Source organism: Microcebus murinus, chromosome 12 (genome assembly GCF_040939455.1).
Source record: "Microcebus murinus isolate Inina chromosome 12, M.murinus_Inina_mat1.0, whole genome shotgun sequence".
Taxonomy (NCBI): Eukaryota; Metazoa; Chordata; class Mammalia; order Primates; family Cheirogaleidae; genus Microcebus; species Microcebus murinus.
In genome coordinates, this window is record NC_134115.1 from 93,063,427 (window position 1) to 93,077,619 (window position 14,193).

General features: G+C 65.0%; 1 protein-coding gene across 3 annotated transcripts in view; it reads right to left on the reverse strand.

Moving 5' to 3' along the window:
- Nucleotides 1–768: 768 nt before the first annotated feature.
- The window catches only part of NACC2 (NACC family member 2), a 73,664-nt gene continuing 60,239 nt past the window's right edge, over nucleotides 769–14,193 (reverse strand). For 2 of the 3 annotated variants that reach the window (XM_012782074.3, XM_012782073.3), the window contains exons 3-6: nucleotides 9,697–9,861; nucleotides 7,603–7,708; nucleotides 6,992–7,089; nucleotides 1,292–5,913 (exon numbers count right to left, since the gene is read on the reverse strand). In XM_012782074.3, coding sequence (XP_012637528.1) covers nucleotides 5,402–5,913; nucleotides 6,992–7,089; nucleotides 7,603–7,708; nucleotides 9,697–9,861 — 881 coding nt within the window. In that variant the 3' untranslated portion in view covers nucleotides 1,292–5,401. Of the gene's footprint in view, nucleotides 1,030–1,291; nucleotides 5,914–6,991; nucleotides 7,090–7,602; nucleotides 7,709–9,696; nucleotides 9,862–14,193 lie in introns of those variants that run through there. The other variant, XM_076009192.1, reaches the window with a different exon arrangement.

Genomic DNA, 14,193 nt, shown 5'->3' on the forward strand with positions numbered 1-14,193 from the left:
AGGGCGACCCCAAACCGTGAACCCAGGGCGGGGGGATGCATTAATGCAAAGCCCTGCGCAGGCCCACGGCAGCTCAGAAAGGTCCTTGTGGACACGGCCAAGGAGCAAAGGGCTGGGCATGGCTGCTGGCTTGAACCCCAGGGAGCAAAGGAGTGGGAAGGCTGCCGGCTTGAACCCCAAGGAGCAAAGGGGTGGGCATGGCTGCCGGCTTGAACCCCAGGACCCCAGCAGCCGCTGGCCCTGAGGGACACAGCCAGGGAGAGGGAGAAGGCCCAGCCCCAGGGGCTATCAGGGCCTGGGACCTGCTCCGCCCACTTGCACCTGCGCCCACGTGGGGGCAGGTCTGGACCAGGGAGGTAGTTGCACACTGTGGGGGTGGCAGGTAGCCAGGTGAGCCGGGTGAGCCGCCCCCCACTTCCCAGACAGTAAAGCCAGGGCAGAGAAAAGGAGACCCTCCCTCCCCCACCCCAGCCAGGTCACCCAGGGCTCGGTGCAGGGCCCCCCGACAGGCACTGACACCCTGGGACCATCTGCCCCTTTCCCTTGTAAGATGTGGAGAGGAGGGGAGATGAACCCCCAAACCCACAGCCAGATCCCTGCCCTTCTGTGGGCAGCAAGCCTGGGGCTGGCTCCAGCAGCTGGGGGTCCTGAGGGCGTCCTTGGAGGATGGTGGGACACCCTGTCCCCAACAGCCCAGCCCCCTTCTCTGGCTCCTCCCTGTCTCTCCCCACCCCCCAGCTCCATTGCCAAGCATGAGTCCAGAAAGCCTAGGTTTGAACTGACTTTATTATTCTGTAAATGTGAATTTTACAAAGCGCTTTACAATTAACATCACATCCTTCTGTTTGTAGGAGTTCCACTCCCTGGAACGGCTCTGGGCGCGCTTGGAGCCCTCGGTTTCCCTGGTCACGCGCGGATGTTTCTGCTGAGCTATTGGTACAGTGTCAGCCGTGGCTAAACGTAACAGTCTGGACGCGACAGTAACAGCCCGGAGGGAGTGAGGTGCACAACACAACTGAGGCTTCCGCCCTAAAAGAAACAAAGAAAGCTGCGACTTCCGTGGCTGAGCTCTAGCCAGTGGTGCTGCGAGGCCTTCCCCGACGACGCACAGGAACAGTTTGTTTTATTTTTAACAGTCGTGAGTTACAGTACTGCTTTAACCCTACGCAGACTCTCCAAAACCACCGCCTCCTTGTTGAGAGTCTCTCTTTCCCAAACATCCCGTCCAAAGGATGAATGTTCTATTTGCACCCAGCGCCACCCAAATGTTCAAGTCAAAAATATTTATACATTTTATACTTAGTTTTTTTTTTTTGTTTGCTAAAAATAGTATTGCAAGTTTTGGCTTCTTTTGACATAGAAATCACAATCATGTGCAAAATGCTAACAATGGAAGCGACTGATCAGAATGTGAGCAGGTCGTCCAAGCCAAATGCTTTAGATTCTGCATAATTTTCCTTTTTATCCCCAAAGAAACGAAACGAACAAACAAACAAACACAAACAACCTTTGCCATTTTAGAAACATCTTGTACCAAGCCCTAAATGCTCCAGTGTGGGGGCTGTGTGTGTGTGTCTCTCTCACTCTCTCACACACACACTCACGTGTGCACACACACACATGCACACACGTGTACACACACGCACTCAGTCATGCACATGTGCACGCACGCGCTCACACACGTGCACACCCCATACACACATGCACATGTGCACACACATGCATGTGTGTGTGCACGCACATGCATGTGTATGTGCACGCACATGCATGTGTGTGTGCACGCACGCACTCACACACGTGCACACACGCACGGAGCCGGCTGGCTGACAGAATGACAAATCCATGCAGCAGCAACATTCTGAAACAGTAGTTAAAGCTGGAGACAGCTACGAGCTCTCCATTCTGAGCGTAGGACTCACTGCCGGCAGAGGCAAACAGAGGTTTTCTCCGAGTTTTCACTTGGTTAATGGGCCATCGGCCTTTTCCACTTGCAGCAAAGACGTTTCCATAAAGGTAGCTCATCGGAGGGGACCCAGGCAGTCAATGACTGAGGGGGGCGGGTGGCACTGGGCCTGTGCTCAAAGTCCCAGCTGCTGAATGAGGACTGGTCAGGGCCAGGCACACCAGAGTCCCCTCGTCCCCTCGGAGGGGACGGGCCACCCCTCAGCGTCCACCTTCCTTTTGCCTTCCTCCCAGCTCTGGACACAAACACTTTCAAAGAATGAGTTTTCATGGAGGAGAAATGACACCTGACAGCCAGTTTCACCTTCGTGGAGCCCCCTCCCCCCGCTGCGGTCCCCGAGCCCGCGCCACCCGGCGGGGCCGGTTGGCCTGCCGCCCACGGCTCCACCCACATTCGGGGGCACAGACAGACACCCAAGTCCACGCGGAGGAGGCGACGACAGAGAACGCGGCGAGCAGACACAGTGCAGGACACAGACAGAATTCAAGTACCGAGGCGCGCCGGCCGGGCGGGCCCGCCGGCTCACAGTATCTGTCCCATCTCCGGCGCTTCTCCTGGACCTCCGCCCTCTGCACGGCTGCCCCGCCCGGCCCGGCCCGGGGAGCCGAGGGCGGGGCAGGAGAGGGTGGGGTGGAGGCTGGGTCCTGGGCCGGCCGCCCACCACCCCGGCAGCTCCGTCGCGGCCCAGTCCCTTCCGTCCCCCCCTGAAAAGGCGTGGCTATCGCTTAGCTCTACAATAGACTCTATACAGGGTAAGCGTATTGCTAATAGTCAGGCGTAGGGATGGAGGTGCAGGCGCCGCATAAATACCGAGTGGCTGTCTCTCGCCTACAGGGTCTGGGTGAGCCAGGGCCTCGCTTGCAGGACGGGACAGCCCCGGACTCTGGAATTAGTCGTCTTGTAAACAAAGGAGAAGGGAGGGTCCGGTTGTCTTAATTGGTTTTCCTTGGGAAAAATGATCAAAAGATGCTAAGGCACTCTGGAAGGCCCCTCCGAGCCCAGGCCCGCCGCTGCCGCCGCCGCCCCGCGGCACATCCGGGGTGCGGAGGGGGCACCCCGGCCGGTACAATCGTCACCTGCAAACGCTCGCTCCCACCCGCGGCCACCGCCACGGGACACATTAGTGCAAAACGCTCGGCCTGGCCCGCCCGGGGCGCAGGGAGAGCTCAGAACCCATTCACATTAAATTGTCACCGTGGAAGTCCCACCCATCACAGCTCCCGCCTTCCTCACCCAGAACAACAGAACCGAAGGCGACCGCAAAGATAAGGGACAGAGGTTGCGGGGCGTTGTGCTAGCCCGAGCGGCGCCAGTGTCCCCCGTGCAGCCACCAAGTCCCGCTGAGGCCGGCGGCACCCCTCCCTGCGCCGGGGGGCGGGGCACAGCCCTTCTGCTGCCACCGGGTCTGCCTCCCGCAGGCCCCCAGGGGTGGTCAAATTAAAGTGCAAACGTGGGTGGGGCGGCGATGAAGGGAAGCTCCAGAGGGGACAGGGTGCAGTGCCACCTCCCGCCGTCCCCTCCACACCCACAGCCGCTCCTGATGCAGAGGAAGTCTCGGTCCTGGTCCCCAGCGGGCCGCACGGGGCTCCGACCCCACCTGGGCCCACGGCAGGGGAGGAAGAGGCCACGTCTGGGCCAGGTGGCTCTCTGTGGCCACCTTCGCCCCCGGAATGCAGGCCTTGGGGCTCCCTGGACGTGGCCCCGAGGGGGGGTGGGGGGTCGAGGTTGCCTCCACGGTGCCTGCCCATGGTTCCTTCCCCCCTCCCCCCGGCCCCCTTCTGGAAGGCACCGTGTCTTTCTGAAGGGCAGGCGCATGCTCGGGCTGGCTGGAGGAGCCCAGGAGGCTGGGTGCAGGGCAGGAAGCAGCCCCCACTGCTGCCTTGGGAGGGTGCCCAAGGCCTCCCCACACAGGGAGGGTAGTGTCAGCACACGTGGTCCCCACGCCGGGGCACAAGCACAGGGCCCCCACTGCGGGGCGGGCCGGGCCGGGCCTGCTGCGCTCGCTGAGCCAGGCCCGTCCGGCCCGTGCCCTGCGGGGGCCGAGTTCCGGGTGGGCTGGGGGCAAGGGGGAGCAGCAGACCCTTCACGACCTGGGATGGGGGGTTCCTCTGGCCACACCTGGGGACCTGCCTGTGTCTCTGAAGCCAGGCAGCCCCCAGACAAGAGCAAAGGCACCTGGGCAAGTGGCCACACCCGCAGCTCACACCCCTGTGACCCTCACCACTCAGGAAACAATGCCTAAACGTCACAGCGAGCACTCACCCTCCAGCAGGCCGCCCTCCGCCCGGGCCTCCCCACCCCTGCACCCCTGGTCCCCTTGCAGCGCCCACACCTGCAAACCTGCAAACCGCACCACCCGCAGGCTGGGCACCCGCAGAGGCACCCACACCCCAAGTGTGGTGGCCTCCTGCCCCCGCAGAGCCCCTCCCTCCCCGGGCTGGCCCTGAGCTCGGCCTCCACACGTCCTGGCTGCACTTCCTTGGGACCCCTCGGCCCCCACCGGGGGGTGAGTGGACCCTGGCCCGGGCCGGGGGCGTGGGCATACACCTGCCCACCAGACGTGACCTGCCCCAAGCCACGGCGGGCTTGGCACAGGGACACACATCCCCCCCCAAATTTTTTGCTCTGTTGGGTTTGACGATTTCCAAACAATATATGAAACAGACCTAAGTTACAAAAACAAAAAGACAGACAAGCACATTCCCAAAGTGGCAGAGGAGGCAGCGGGTGGTGTGGCCACACCAGCCACGCATGTCCACGGTGGGGCTGGTGGACCACGGGGCCGCAGAGCCCAGAGGGTCCAGCAGGGCCAGGACGGTGCGTGGGGAGCTGGACAAGCACCCTGCGTCCACCCCAGAGTGGCCGGCCACGGCCACTGCTGCACCCTCACGGCGGCCCCCGCACGCACACACGCCTGCACACACACGCCCCGCGCAGGTGGAAGACCCGGTGGGCTCGGCCCCCTCTCCCCCAGCCTCAGGAAGAAGGAAAATAAGGAGTTTGGCGCCTGGGGCCGCAGCCCCGCCCACCGTCCACAGGGGCCCACCGGGAAGGGGCAGAGTGTCACGGGACGCACAGCCCGGCCCAGCCCAGGCCTCCGGGGTGGCGAGGGGGCAGGGTGGGCACCAGGGCCCTGGCAGCCTCTCGACCCCTCCCCGGGGAGGGGGGAGCCCCAGCTCGGAGACTAGCCTTGTGGATGTCCAAAGGGAGCCCCGGGGCTCTGCAACTAGGTCCCCCGGGGCCTAAGTGTTTACAGTATAATGAATGCATTTGTTTCCTTCATCAGTTTTAAATACAAGCAGAATAAAAATCACATTTTTCTCAGGCAACAGTAGCAGTTCAGTAGGTAAGTGGCTTGATCACATTGGTTCGTATTAGTAACGCATGCAAGCAGCTCTAGTATCGGTCCCTCCCCCGCGGCGCGGCGCCCGGCCCGGCTCACAGAGTCCCCGCGTAGGCGCCCTCGGGCCTCCTGGCGGCGGCGGCCGGCGTCTGGGGCCTGCCGGGGCTGGCGCTGCCCTGCTCGAAGGGCGGCGGGGGGCTCTGGCCCTCGGCGGGCGGCGGCTCGGGGGCGGCCACCTCCTGGATGACCGAGCCGGCCCCGTCCGCCTCCTCGCCGGCGGCCTCGAAGGCGGGGTTGGCGGCGCTCAGGTCGACGCTCACGGCGTCAGTTCTCAGCGCCACGATGGCGGCCGCGTCGCCCCGCCGCTCGGCCGCGTAGATGCGCTGCTCGAACACCTGCGCGGCGGCGGGCGGGAACTCGGGGTCGAGGGGCACGCCGGCGGCCGAGGCGCCCATGACGGTGCGGTACATCTCCACGCCCTCCGGCAGCATGGACTTGATCTTGGGCAGCCAGCGCTTGCGCACCCGGCGGGCGTTGGTGCACATGTCCGCCGCGATCACGTTCATCTCGCTCTCCTTGAAGCTGGGGGCGAAGTTCTGGCAGTACACTGCGGGGACAGGGCCGCGGGGAGCGGGGCGTGAGCGTGGCCCTGCTCGGCCCACGCCTCCGGGGGGCCACGGGACCCAGGCGCCTTGGACCAGGCCGCTGCAGACCGGCGGCCACTCTCCCGCTGCCCAGGCCGGCGGGCCCCCCGCCCTCGGTCCTCTGGGACGTCTCTGGCCTGCTCAGGTCCAGCAGCCCTGGCCTCCGCCCACCTGTTTCAGCCTCTCCCGGCCTCCCCCCTTCCTCCTGCAGACTGGGACTGGTGGGAGGGTCCTGGCACAGGCGTGGGCAAGGACCCAGCCTCTAGAGTCCCTGCCCTGTCCCCGTCCCCAACCTGGAGGAAGAGAGTGACAGATGGCTACCGCCATCATCGGCTAAAGCCACTCTCCTCCCTTGTCTGTGGGAGCCGGACCGAGGCTGGGCCTGATGCTCCGGGGGCACCAGAGCCAGAGGCAGGTCCCCGGGGCCAGCGCCAGCCTCACCCCCTCCCGCACCTGGAGCTTGGGGGCCGCGCTCACCGGCGGCAAAGGCCCCGTGCTGTTGAGAGCAGAATGAGCCTCACAAGGCTTTTTTTTTTTTTTAAAGCAAGAAGGCAAGACAGCGTTTCTCAAGCGGGCAGCCCTAGGAGGCCGTGGTCTCGGCCGGCCCAGCCTTGCGGGCGGCAGGCGGCCTTGCCCACGTCGGGGGTCTCGGGGCAGGCCTGGCCCCGCCACGGGCTGGGCCCCGCCCGCGTGCCCAGGAGCCGGAGGCAGAAGCCGGCCGAACAGATGGCACAGCCTCAAAATAACTGCGAAATGTAAATAAGGGGTTTTGTTCAAAAAGGAAAATTAGATCTATTTCACGTATTAAAATAGTTTCGCAGCTGAATTCATCACACTTGGAAACCTACCAAGAACGTTAGCACCTCGAGACCTGGCTGCCAGGGCTGCCGGCGCTGCTCTCTTTGCCTCCTCTCCCCGCCCCCGCCCCATCCCGCGGCCACCCCCGGGCACCCTGCGTGGCCCGAGCTCCCCTCCCCCGGGGCCCTCCGGCTGGTGCCCGGCCCCAGCAAGCCCGCCCCGCCCCGGAGGCCCCGCCCTCACGTTTCACGGCGTTCAGGACCCGGCTGTCCAGCGGCTTGCGGCTGGGGTCGCTGGTGGACGATCGGATGCCGGTGCCGCAGCTGTTGGCGAGCGTGTTCCTGCGGAGAGACGGGCGGGGCGGCTGAGGCGGCCAGAGCGAGAGCTTCCCTGCCCCGCGGCCTGCCCGTCCACCCGGCGTGTGTCCCAGGGGTCGTGGGCCCAGGGCAGGGGCAGGGGCGGGGGCAGCCACCCTCCGAGGGATGAAGGAGAAGCCCCCCGACCCCAGGCTCGGAAGGGGACTCAGGTGACAGGGTGGGGAAGGTGACAGGGCCAGTCTTGAGCCGTGTCCCCGAGGACCCTGGTCATGGGAGCGGGCTGCTCCGCCCTGGGGACGGGCTCGGCCGACCCTTCGAGCATTGGAGTGAGTGCCGGTCTTCACCTCGGGGTGCATGGGCCCTCGGGGAGACGCCAGGGGACCCCCCAACCCCCCAAGACCCAAGTCCCAGTCTACGCCCTTCCCAGGGGCCCCCGACATCCCGGGTGCAGGGGAGTCAGGGCGCACAAGGGGCTTGAGCGCCGAGGCTCGGAGCTGGAGGAGACTGGAACCTTCCGCCGCCCACTCGCCGACCCACCTGTCGAAGAAGGTGGCCAGGAGCCTGCGCAGCAGCACTTTGTGCTTCACGCCCGCGCAGAGGTGGCAGTTCATCAGCTGGCCGCGCGTGATGTACACTCCGGAGCCTGCGGGCGGCAAACGCGGGAAGGCGAGGCCTTGAGTTCGCCTCCGAGACCCAGGGCTCCCGGCCTCCCCAGGGCAGGGGCAGGTGAGCCGGGGCCACAGCAGGTGGGGGGCAGGGCGGGGCCTCTGGGCCTGTTTCTGGGAGAAGCAACCTCCTCTCCTGCCTGCTGGCCACCAGGAGGTGCCACGGCCAAGGCCACGGCCCAGCAAAACCTCGCAGGCTGGGGAAAGCCACTGTGGCTCCCGCCCCCCCAGGGAGTCCCAACCTCCCAGCTGTCCTCGCTGGGCTGAGGCCCTGTCGGCAGGACGTGGCTGCCCCACGTGGCTGCCCCCACGTGGCTGCCCCGGCCACCTTCCTGGGAACACACTTCCAGGGGCCGTCCCTGGCCTGGCTTGGGGAACACTCTGTCCCTGCCCAGATGGGAAGAGCCTCGGCCGGGCGGGGGGTCTGCCTGCAGCCTCAGTGGGCCCAGCACTGACCCCCCCGGGTGCTCTGCAGGGGAAACAGAGTGAGGCAGGTGCGGCCGGGGCCACGCCGCGCTGCCCCCCTGGGGAAGTGCCTGGGTGCCCTGGCGACCAAGGCTCTGAACCCACAGCAGGATAGGACCCTGCGAGGAACAAAGGGGACGTCGCTGCCTGGAAAGGGAGCTTGGGAAAGAGCCGGAAGGCTGCCCGACTTGGTAAGGGAAGGCAGAGTGAGGGTGCAGCGTGACGGGCCACGGGAAACCCTCCCGGTGCTGGGGGCTCCGGGAACTTGGTCTCGTGTGGCTCCTCCTCTAGCCTCACATAGCATGCCCGGAACCTTCCATGGGGACAGAGGCTCGGCCGTGCTCTTTCTGGAGGGCTGGCCCGAGGGAAGATATGAGGACCCTGTTCTTGTGAGGGGACCCTCGGTGTGGCAGCCTCAGGGCCGACTGGTCCCCGTAGCGGTCGCTGCCCCTGCCCAGGGGCCTGTTTGGCCCGCCCAGGGGCAGCCAGTCTCCACGACCCTAAGCACCCCACTCCCCGACTGGGGCTTGAGCCTACGAGCCCCCCCGGGTCAGGGCCCATCTCTGGCCCCTGTGCAGGCGCTGGTCCGGGAGCTCTCCTGGGAGCCACGCTCCGAGCCCAGTGGCCCCCCCAAACACAGGCCACTGCTGCCGGCGCTGGGACAGCCAAGGGCCGCAGCCACAAGGTGACAGGAGCCCACCTGGCCTGTAGAGCCGCTGCAGCCCCACCTCGATGGCCAGGTGGCCCGGGAAGCTGCTCTCCCTCCCGCAGGACGAAAGGGGTCCCAGGCGGAGGCTGGTCCCAGGTGGGGCTCCCAGCGGAGGGGACAGCACCCGGGGTGCCCAAGACACCATCCAGGGACTGGCCCCTGGGGCACGGGGCAGGGCGGGTGCCTCAGGAGGACACTGGGCTCTGGGGCCAAGGCCAGGCCTGAGGGGCCTGCCCAGGAGGGCTTGGGACTTCCCGAGGGGAAGACTGACCAGAAAACAGCTCAAGAGTCACCAAGGAGGGCGGCCGCACGTTAAGTCTCATCTTTCTGCAGGACGGCCTTCAAGACCCACGGGAAGATGAACCTTTGGGCGGGGACGGGACTGGCGGGCCCGAGTCTGCTCAGAACCCCGTTTCTGCGACTGGCTGCCGTTGGGAACCTGGCGGTCGCCCCCCGGGGCGGCAACTGGATGCTCGGGGTGGGGGCTGGGAACCTGTACTGGACGTGGCTGCATCCGCGCCCTAAATTAAGGCTCCTCGTGACGCAGGCCCTGCCAGCGAGCAGTCCCAGCCCAGGGGACTCAATTAAAATGCGAAATTAATTCAATTGAATAACTCCTCTTAATGACACATTCTTCTAAAAGGAAATTAGGGGAAATATAAGATGTTCTATCCTTTTTCTTTTTTTTTTTTTTTTTGACTAATTGGTGATGAGTACATTGTTCATGGCTCTGAAAAAAAGTAAACAGCGAGGACATTTGCATACAGTAGGCAGCCGGACGCAAGGCCTCACCTGCCACCAACTCCAGCTTCTCCCCAGGGTCCCCCTCGGAGTAGAGCTTGGGGTGGCAGCGGTACCCGATCTGGCTGATGAGGCTGGCGGGCAGGGCCACCAGGTCTCGGCGGATGAGGACGCAGGAGCGGCTCTCCAGCGGCACCGGCTCCGGCTTCTCTTGCACTGTGGGGCCAGAAGCGAGTAGGTGAGTGGTGACCGCTGGCCGGTGGGCGGGTCCCAGCGCGCTTTCGGGGCCCGCTCGTCAGACCTGCCCCGGCCACCCCCTGTGCCCACTTGGGGTCCCCCTACCCTGGCAGGGAAGCCCCAGAGTGGAGGGATGCAGGAGATGCAGGGAGCGGTGCCCGCCCAGGCCGGGGACCGGCCGGTGGCTGAGCCCAGGCGGCAGGCGTCCACCCAGGCTGGCCTGGCCTGGGGCTGAGGGGGGCAGGGAGGAGAGTGCAGGTGCACAGGACAGGGTGGGGGCCGGCCCTGTGGGAGCGTCGAGGCTGGAGGTGAGGCTGGCACAGCGGGGCCCACAGTCGGGGTTCACCCGGGCGGGGTGGCCCCCACGCTGCCAGGAGACTGGGCAGAGGGGAGGCTGGGAGCTAGAAAGGGTCCCAGGTATAGTCGCCCCGGCTCTGTCCTTTTTTTTTTTTTTTTTTGAGACAGAGTCTCGCTTTGTTGCCCAGGCTAGAGTCAGTGCCGTGGCGTCATCATAGCTCACAGCAGCCTCAAACTCCTGGGCTCAAGAGATCCTCCTGCCTCAGCCTCCCGAGTAGCTGGGACTACAGGCATGCGCCACCATGCCCGGCTAATTTTTTCTATATATATTAGTTGGCCAATTAATTTCTTTCTATTTATAGTAGAGACGGGGTCTCACTCTTGCTCAGGCTGGTTTCAAACTCTTGACCTTGAGCAATCCGGCCGCCTCGGCCTCCCAGAATGCTAGGGTTACAGGCGTGAGCCACCATGCCTGGCCTGGCTCTATCCTTGACGCCTCCCCGTGCCAGAGACAGCCGGGCGTGGCCAGCTGTGTCACAGGGGAGGGGATGTGGGGCCCTGGCACTTCCAAGGACACAGCCCATCGGACCTCGCCAGGCAGGTGGGAGGAGCAGCCCCGCAAACGTTTATCAACTGCAGGCGGAGCGTGTCGCTGGGGCAGCCCTCCCGGCACCCCCGGGAACATTCCCGACAAGCTGCTGCCGCCGTGGGGCAGACAACAGTCCGGGGTCCCGAACATGCAGCTGCGCCAGCGCGTGCCCCCAGCTCTGCTCCCCGACAGGCCCCTCGGCGTCCCCATGAGGCTGGCCAGCTGGCGCTGCTGCTGTGACCCCAAGAGCTCCGCAGGCCACCTGCCGGCCCCGCCCTCGGTGCCCTCCCGGCCCGGCCAGGTCCTCTGGCAGGACCTGCTGTAGTCGGGCCGAGGGTGCCCTCTAGGGGTGCTCAGGGGGGAGGGGGGGCTGCGGCCCAGAGCCCTCGTGCCACGACCACCACGGGAGACTCGGCTCGCTCTAGGCGCTGTGAGGAGACGGGGCCCCGCCCGGCACCTGCCGCTTCCCCATTGCCCCTCCTGCCCCGAGTCCCAGGAGGCCTCACAGGCTGAGACCTCACTTGGAGCCTGCACAAGGCCAACAGGGCCCCAGGGTGAAGCCCAGCTCCCCAGCGCAGCCCCCGCCCCAGCTCCCATGTGCCACGAGGCCACCAGCCTAGCGCTCACCATGAGGCCAGCAGGCTGCCCACGTGGCTGCCTCCCTCGTCCCTGTGTCCCCACCCATGAGGCGAGGGCCTGGGGGGGCTCCTCTCCCGGTCTGCTGTCCTCGTTATGACATCACACCTGCTCTGGGGGAGGTCCCCTCGCTACCCACTGAGCGCCCGGCCCTCCCCCGCCCGGGACCCGGAGGTAGCTCTGCAGGTTGGAACAGGCCCTCTAGCCACTGACGGCCACCCGGGATGGGGTCTTGCTCCCCGGGGGTGGCGAGAGGTCCTTTTTGCACCCCTGGGTGGAGGGGGTGGCCTGTAGAATGCCCTGGTGCCAGGACACCCGCCCAGAAGGCTCAGACCAGCCCCCACCCTGCACCTGCCACCCAGGCTGGGCCAGCACCCCTGTCCCGCTGTGCCGTGGCCCCACCTCAGGGAGTCGCAGGGAAACGTCTCAGCGGGGGCAGCTGCCTGGGGCGTGGGGGTGCAGGGGGTGCTCAGGACAGAGGGTAGCAGGAAGAGTGTCGGGGCAGGAATCCACCCAAGTTATCTCCCTGTGGGGGAGCCCCGGAGTGCCAGCGTCCTGGCTACCACGGTGGCCCCACGCGTGGAAATCCACGGCGAGAGCCACGTGGGAGAAGGCAGGGTGGGTTCCAGGCCTGAGGACGGGGTGGGGCGGGGGTGCTGGGACCCCCTGCAGCTCTGCCCCCCCCACTGTGTATCTGACCCCGCCCTGCCGCCTCCCCCCGCCCCCCGATTGTCCCAGGTTGACAGACACTTGGTGGAGGCCGAGGCAGGATAGGGACAGAGGCCGACACCGGCGCAACCCGGGCATTTCCCGCCTGACACAGCGACGGAGACCCTTCAGAGCCCAGCGTTCCCGGGGCGCAGGGAACAGGGCAAAGACAATCCGGGTGATATTTTAAAACATAATTACGGGCCCCGCCCCCAGCACAGCCTGCTGTGATTACACATGCAAATGAGCAGCCAGCCAGCGCCGTGGCATTTACATAAAGAGAGTGCGCCAACAGAAATAATCTCTCACCAGCACCGTCTTGAGATGTTTTTCTCAACAGCAGAAGTTGTTTGCGCTGCGCGCGGCCCCCCTCCCAGTCCCGGCCCGGCTCCCCGGGAGCCAGCGACTGTCAGCACCAGAGCAGCCAAAAAAACCTCTTCTATTTCTGCCCTGCGTGTGCCGGATCCGCCGCCGAGCGCTGGATGTGCCGTGGCTAAAAATACCCCGGCCGAGTTGTAGCTGGTCCGCAGAGGTGCTCCGAATGCTCCCTGCGCGGCCCCTTCCCCGGCCGGGGCCCCAGGCAGGAGCTGAGTGTCAGGGGCCCGGTGACAACCGGGCTTTGAAGACACTCAGGAGGGACTTGTTCACGGCGGTGGGGGACACCTGGCCCTGGGGGGGCTGCGGGGAGGCCGTTGGGACCACAGATGCCATCCCGAGGGTGGCGGGACCCCTCTGGGCTGTGAGCCGGGAACAGGCACCTGCCCAGGGTCCCTCCCGGGCCTGGGTCTCAGGCGCTGTCACCGGGACCGGCCGCCTCTGCCACCACCGGCCCTGTGGGTGGGCCTGGACTCCGGGATCCTGCATTCCACGTCCCGGCACCCGGCATCGGGGGACAAGTTCGCGAAAGAGCAATTAACTGTCGTGTGGAGCTGCAAGTAACTGCTCTCAGCGCAGAGGGGTGAGTCCCCGCCACCACGGAAAGTTCCGGAACAGCTGCTCCAGGCACGTGGGGCCACCCGGGGAGGGCGAGCAGGCAGCTCTCTGGGTCACCCCGGCCTCAGGGGACCCGACCTGGGATCCGGAAGGAGCCCCTCTGAGCCGACGTGGACGTTGGGCGCCAGGGCTGGGACGTCAGCGTTTCATGGGACAGAGCATCAGGCCGGGACGACGGAAAGTTCCGGAGGTGGATGGGGGTGACGGCTGCACAGCAGTGGACGTGCTCAATGCCACTGTACACTTAGAAGAAATGATTCTAACGGTCTGTTTTATACTTGGCGTATTTCACCACAATAGAGTTTTTATTTTATTTTTTTGACAGAGTCTCACTCTGTTTCTCGGGCTAGAGTGCCGTGGTGTCAGCCTAGCTCACAGCAACCTCCAACTCCCGGGCTCAAGCAATCCTCCTGCCTCAGCCTCCCGAGTAGCTGGGACTACAGGCATGCGCCACCATGCCCGGCTAATTTTTTCTACATATTTTTAGTTGGCCGGTTAATTTTTTTCTATTTCTTAGTAGAGACGGGGTCTCGCTCTTGCTCAGGCTGGTTTCAAACTCCTGACCTTGAGTGATTCTCCCGCCTCACCCTCCCAGAGTGCCAGGATTACAGGCATGAGCCACCGCACCTGGGCCCAACATTAGAGTTTTAAAAAATGAGACAGAACGATCGAGAGGAGGAGGTCACGCATGCAGGTCTGGAGGGGAACCGGGTCCCGGTCCCGGCCTCGGCCGCGACCCTCCTCGACCTCCCTGCTCACTGACTGGGCTGTGAGGGGCGAGTCCTGGGGACTCACCCAGGGGCCCCGTCAGCCCAGGCAGCCCCAGCCGGGGCCCCACGAGGGATCCTGAGCCAAAGCAGCCACTTCTGCAGGGGGCGGGGGGCCTGGTGAATCCCCTCGGGGCCCACTCCACGAAAGCACCTGCCGCCTGCTAAAACGCAGAGTCAGTAAATGCACCCCGAGGCCCCAGGTGTGAAGGAATGCACAACTTCAATCCAAACCGACAGGGGAAAGTGCTGACTCACGCTGATATTAGGAAGCTCTGCTTCCTGCAGAGCTACAGTAACCGAGCCCGCGTGGTACAGGCA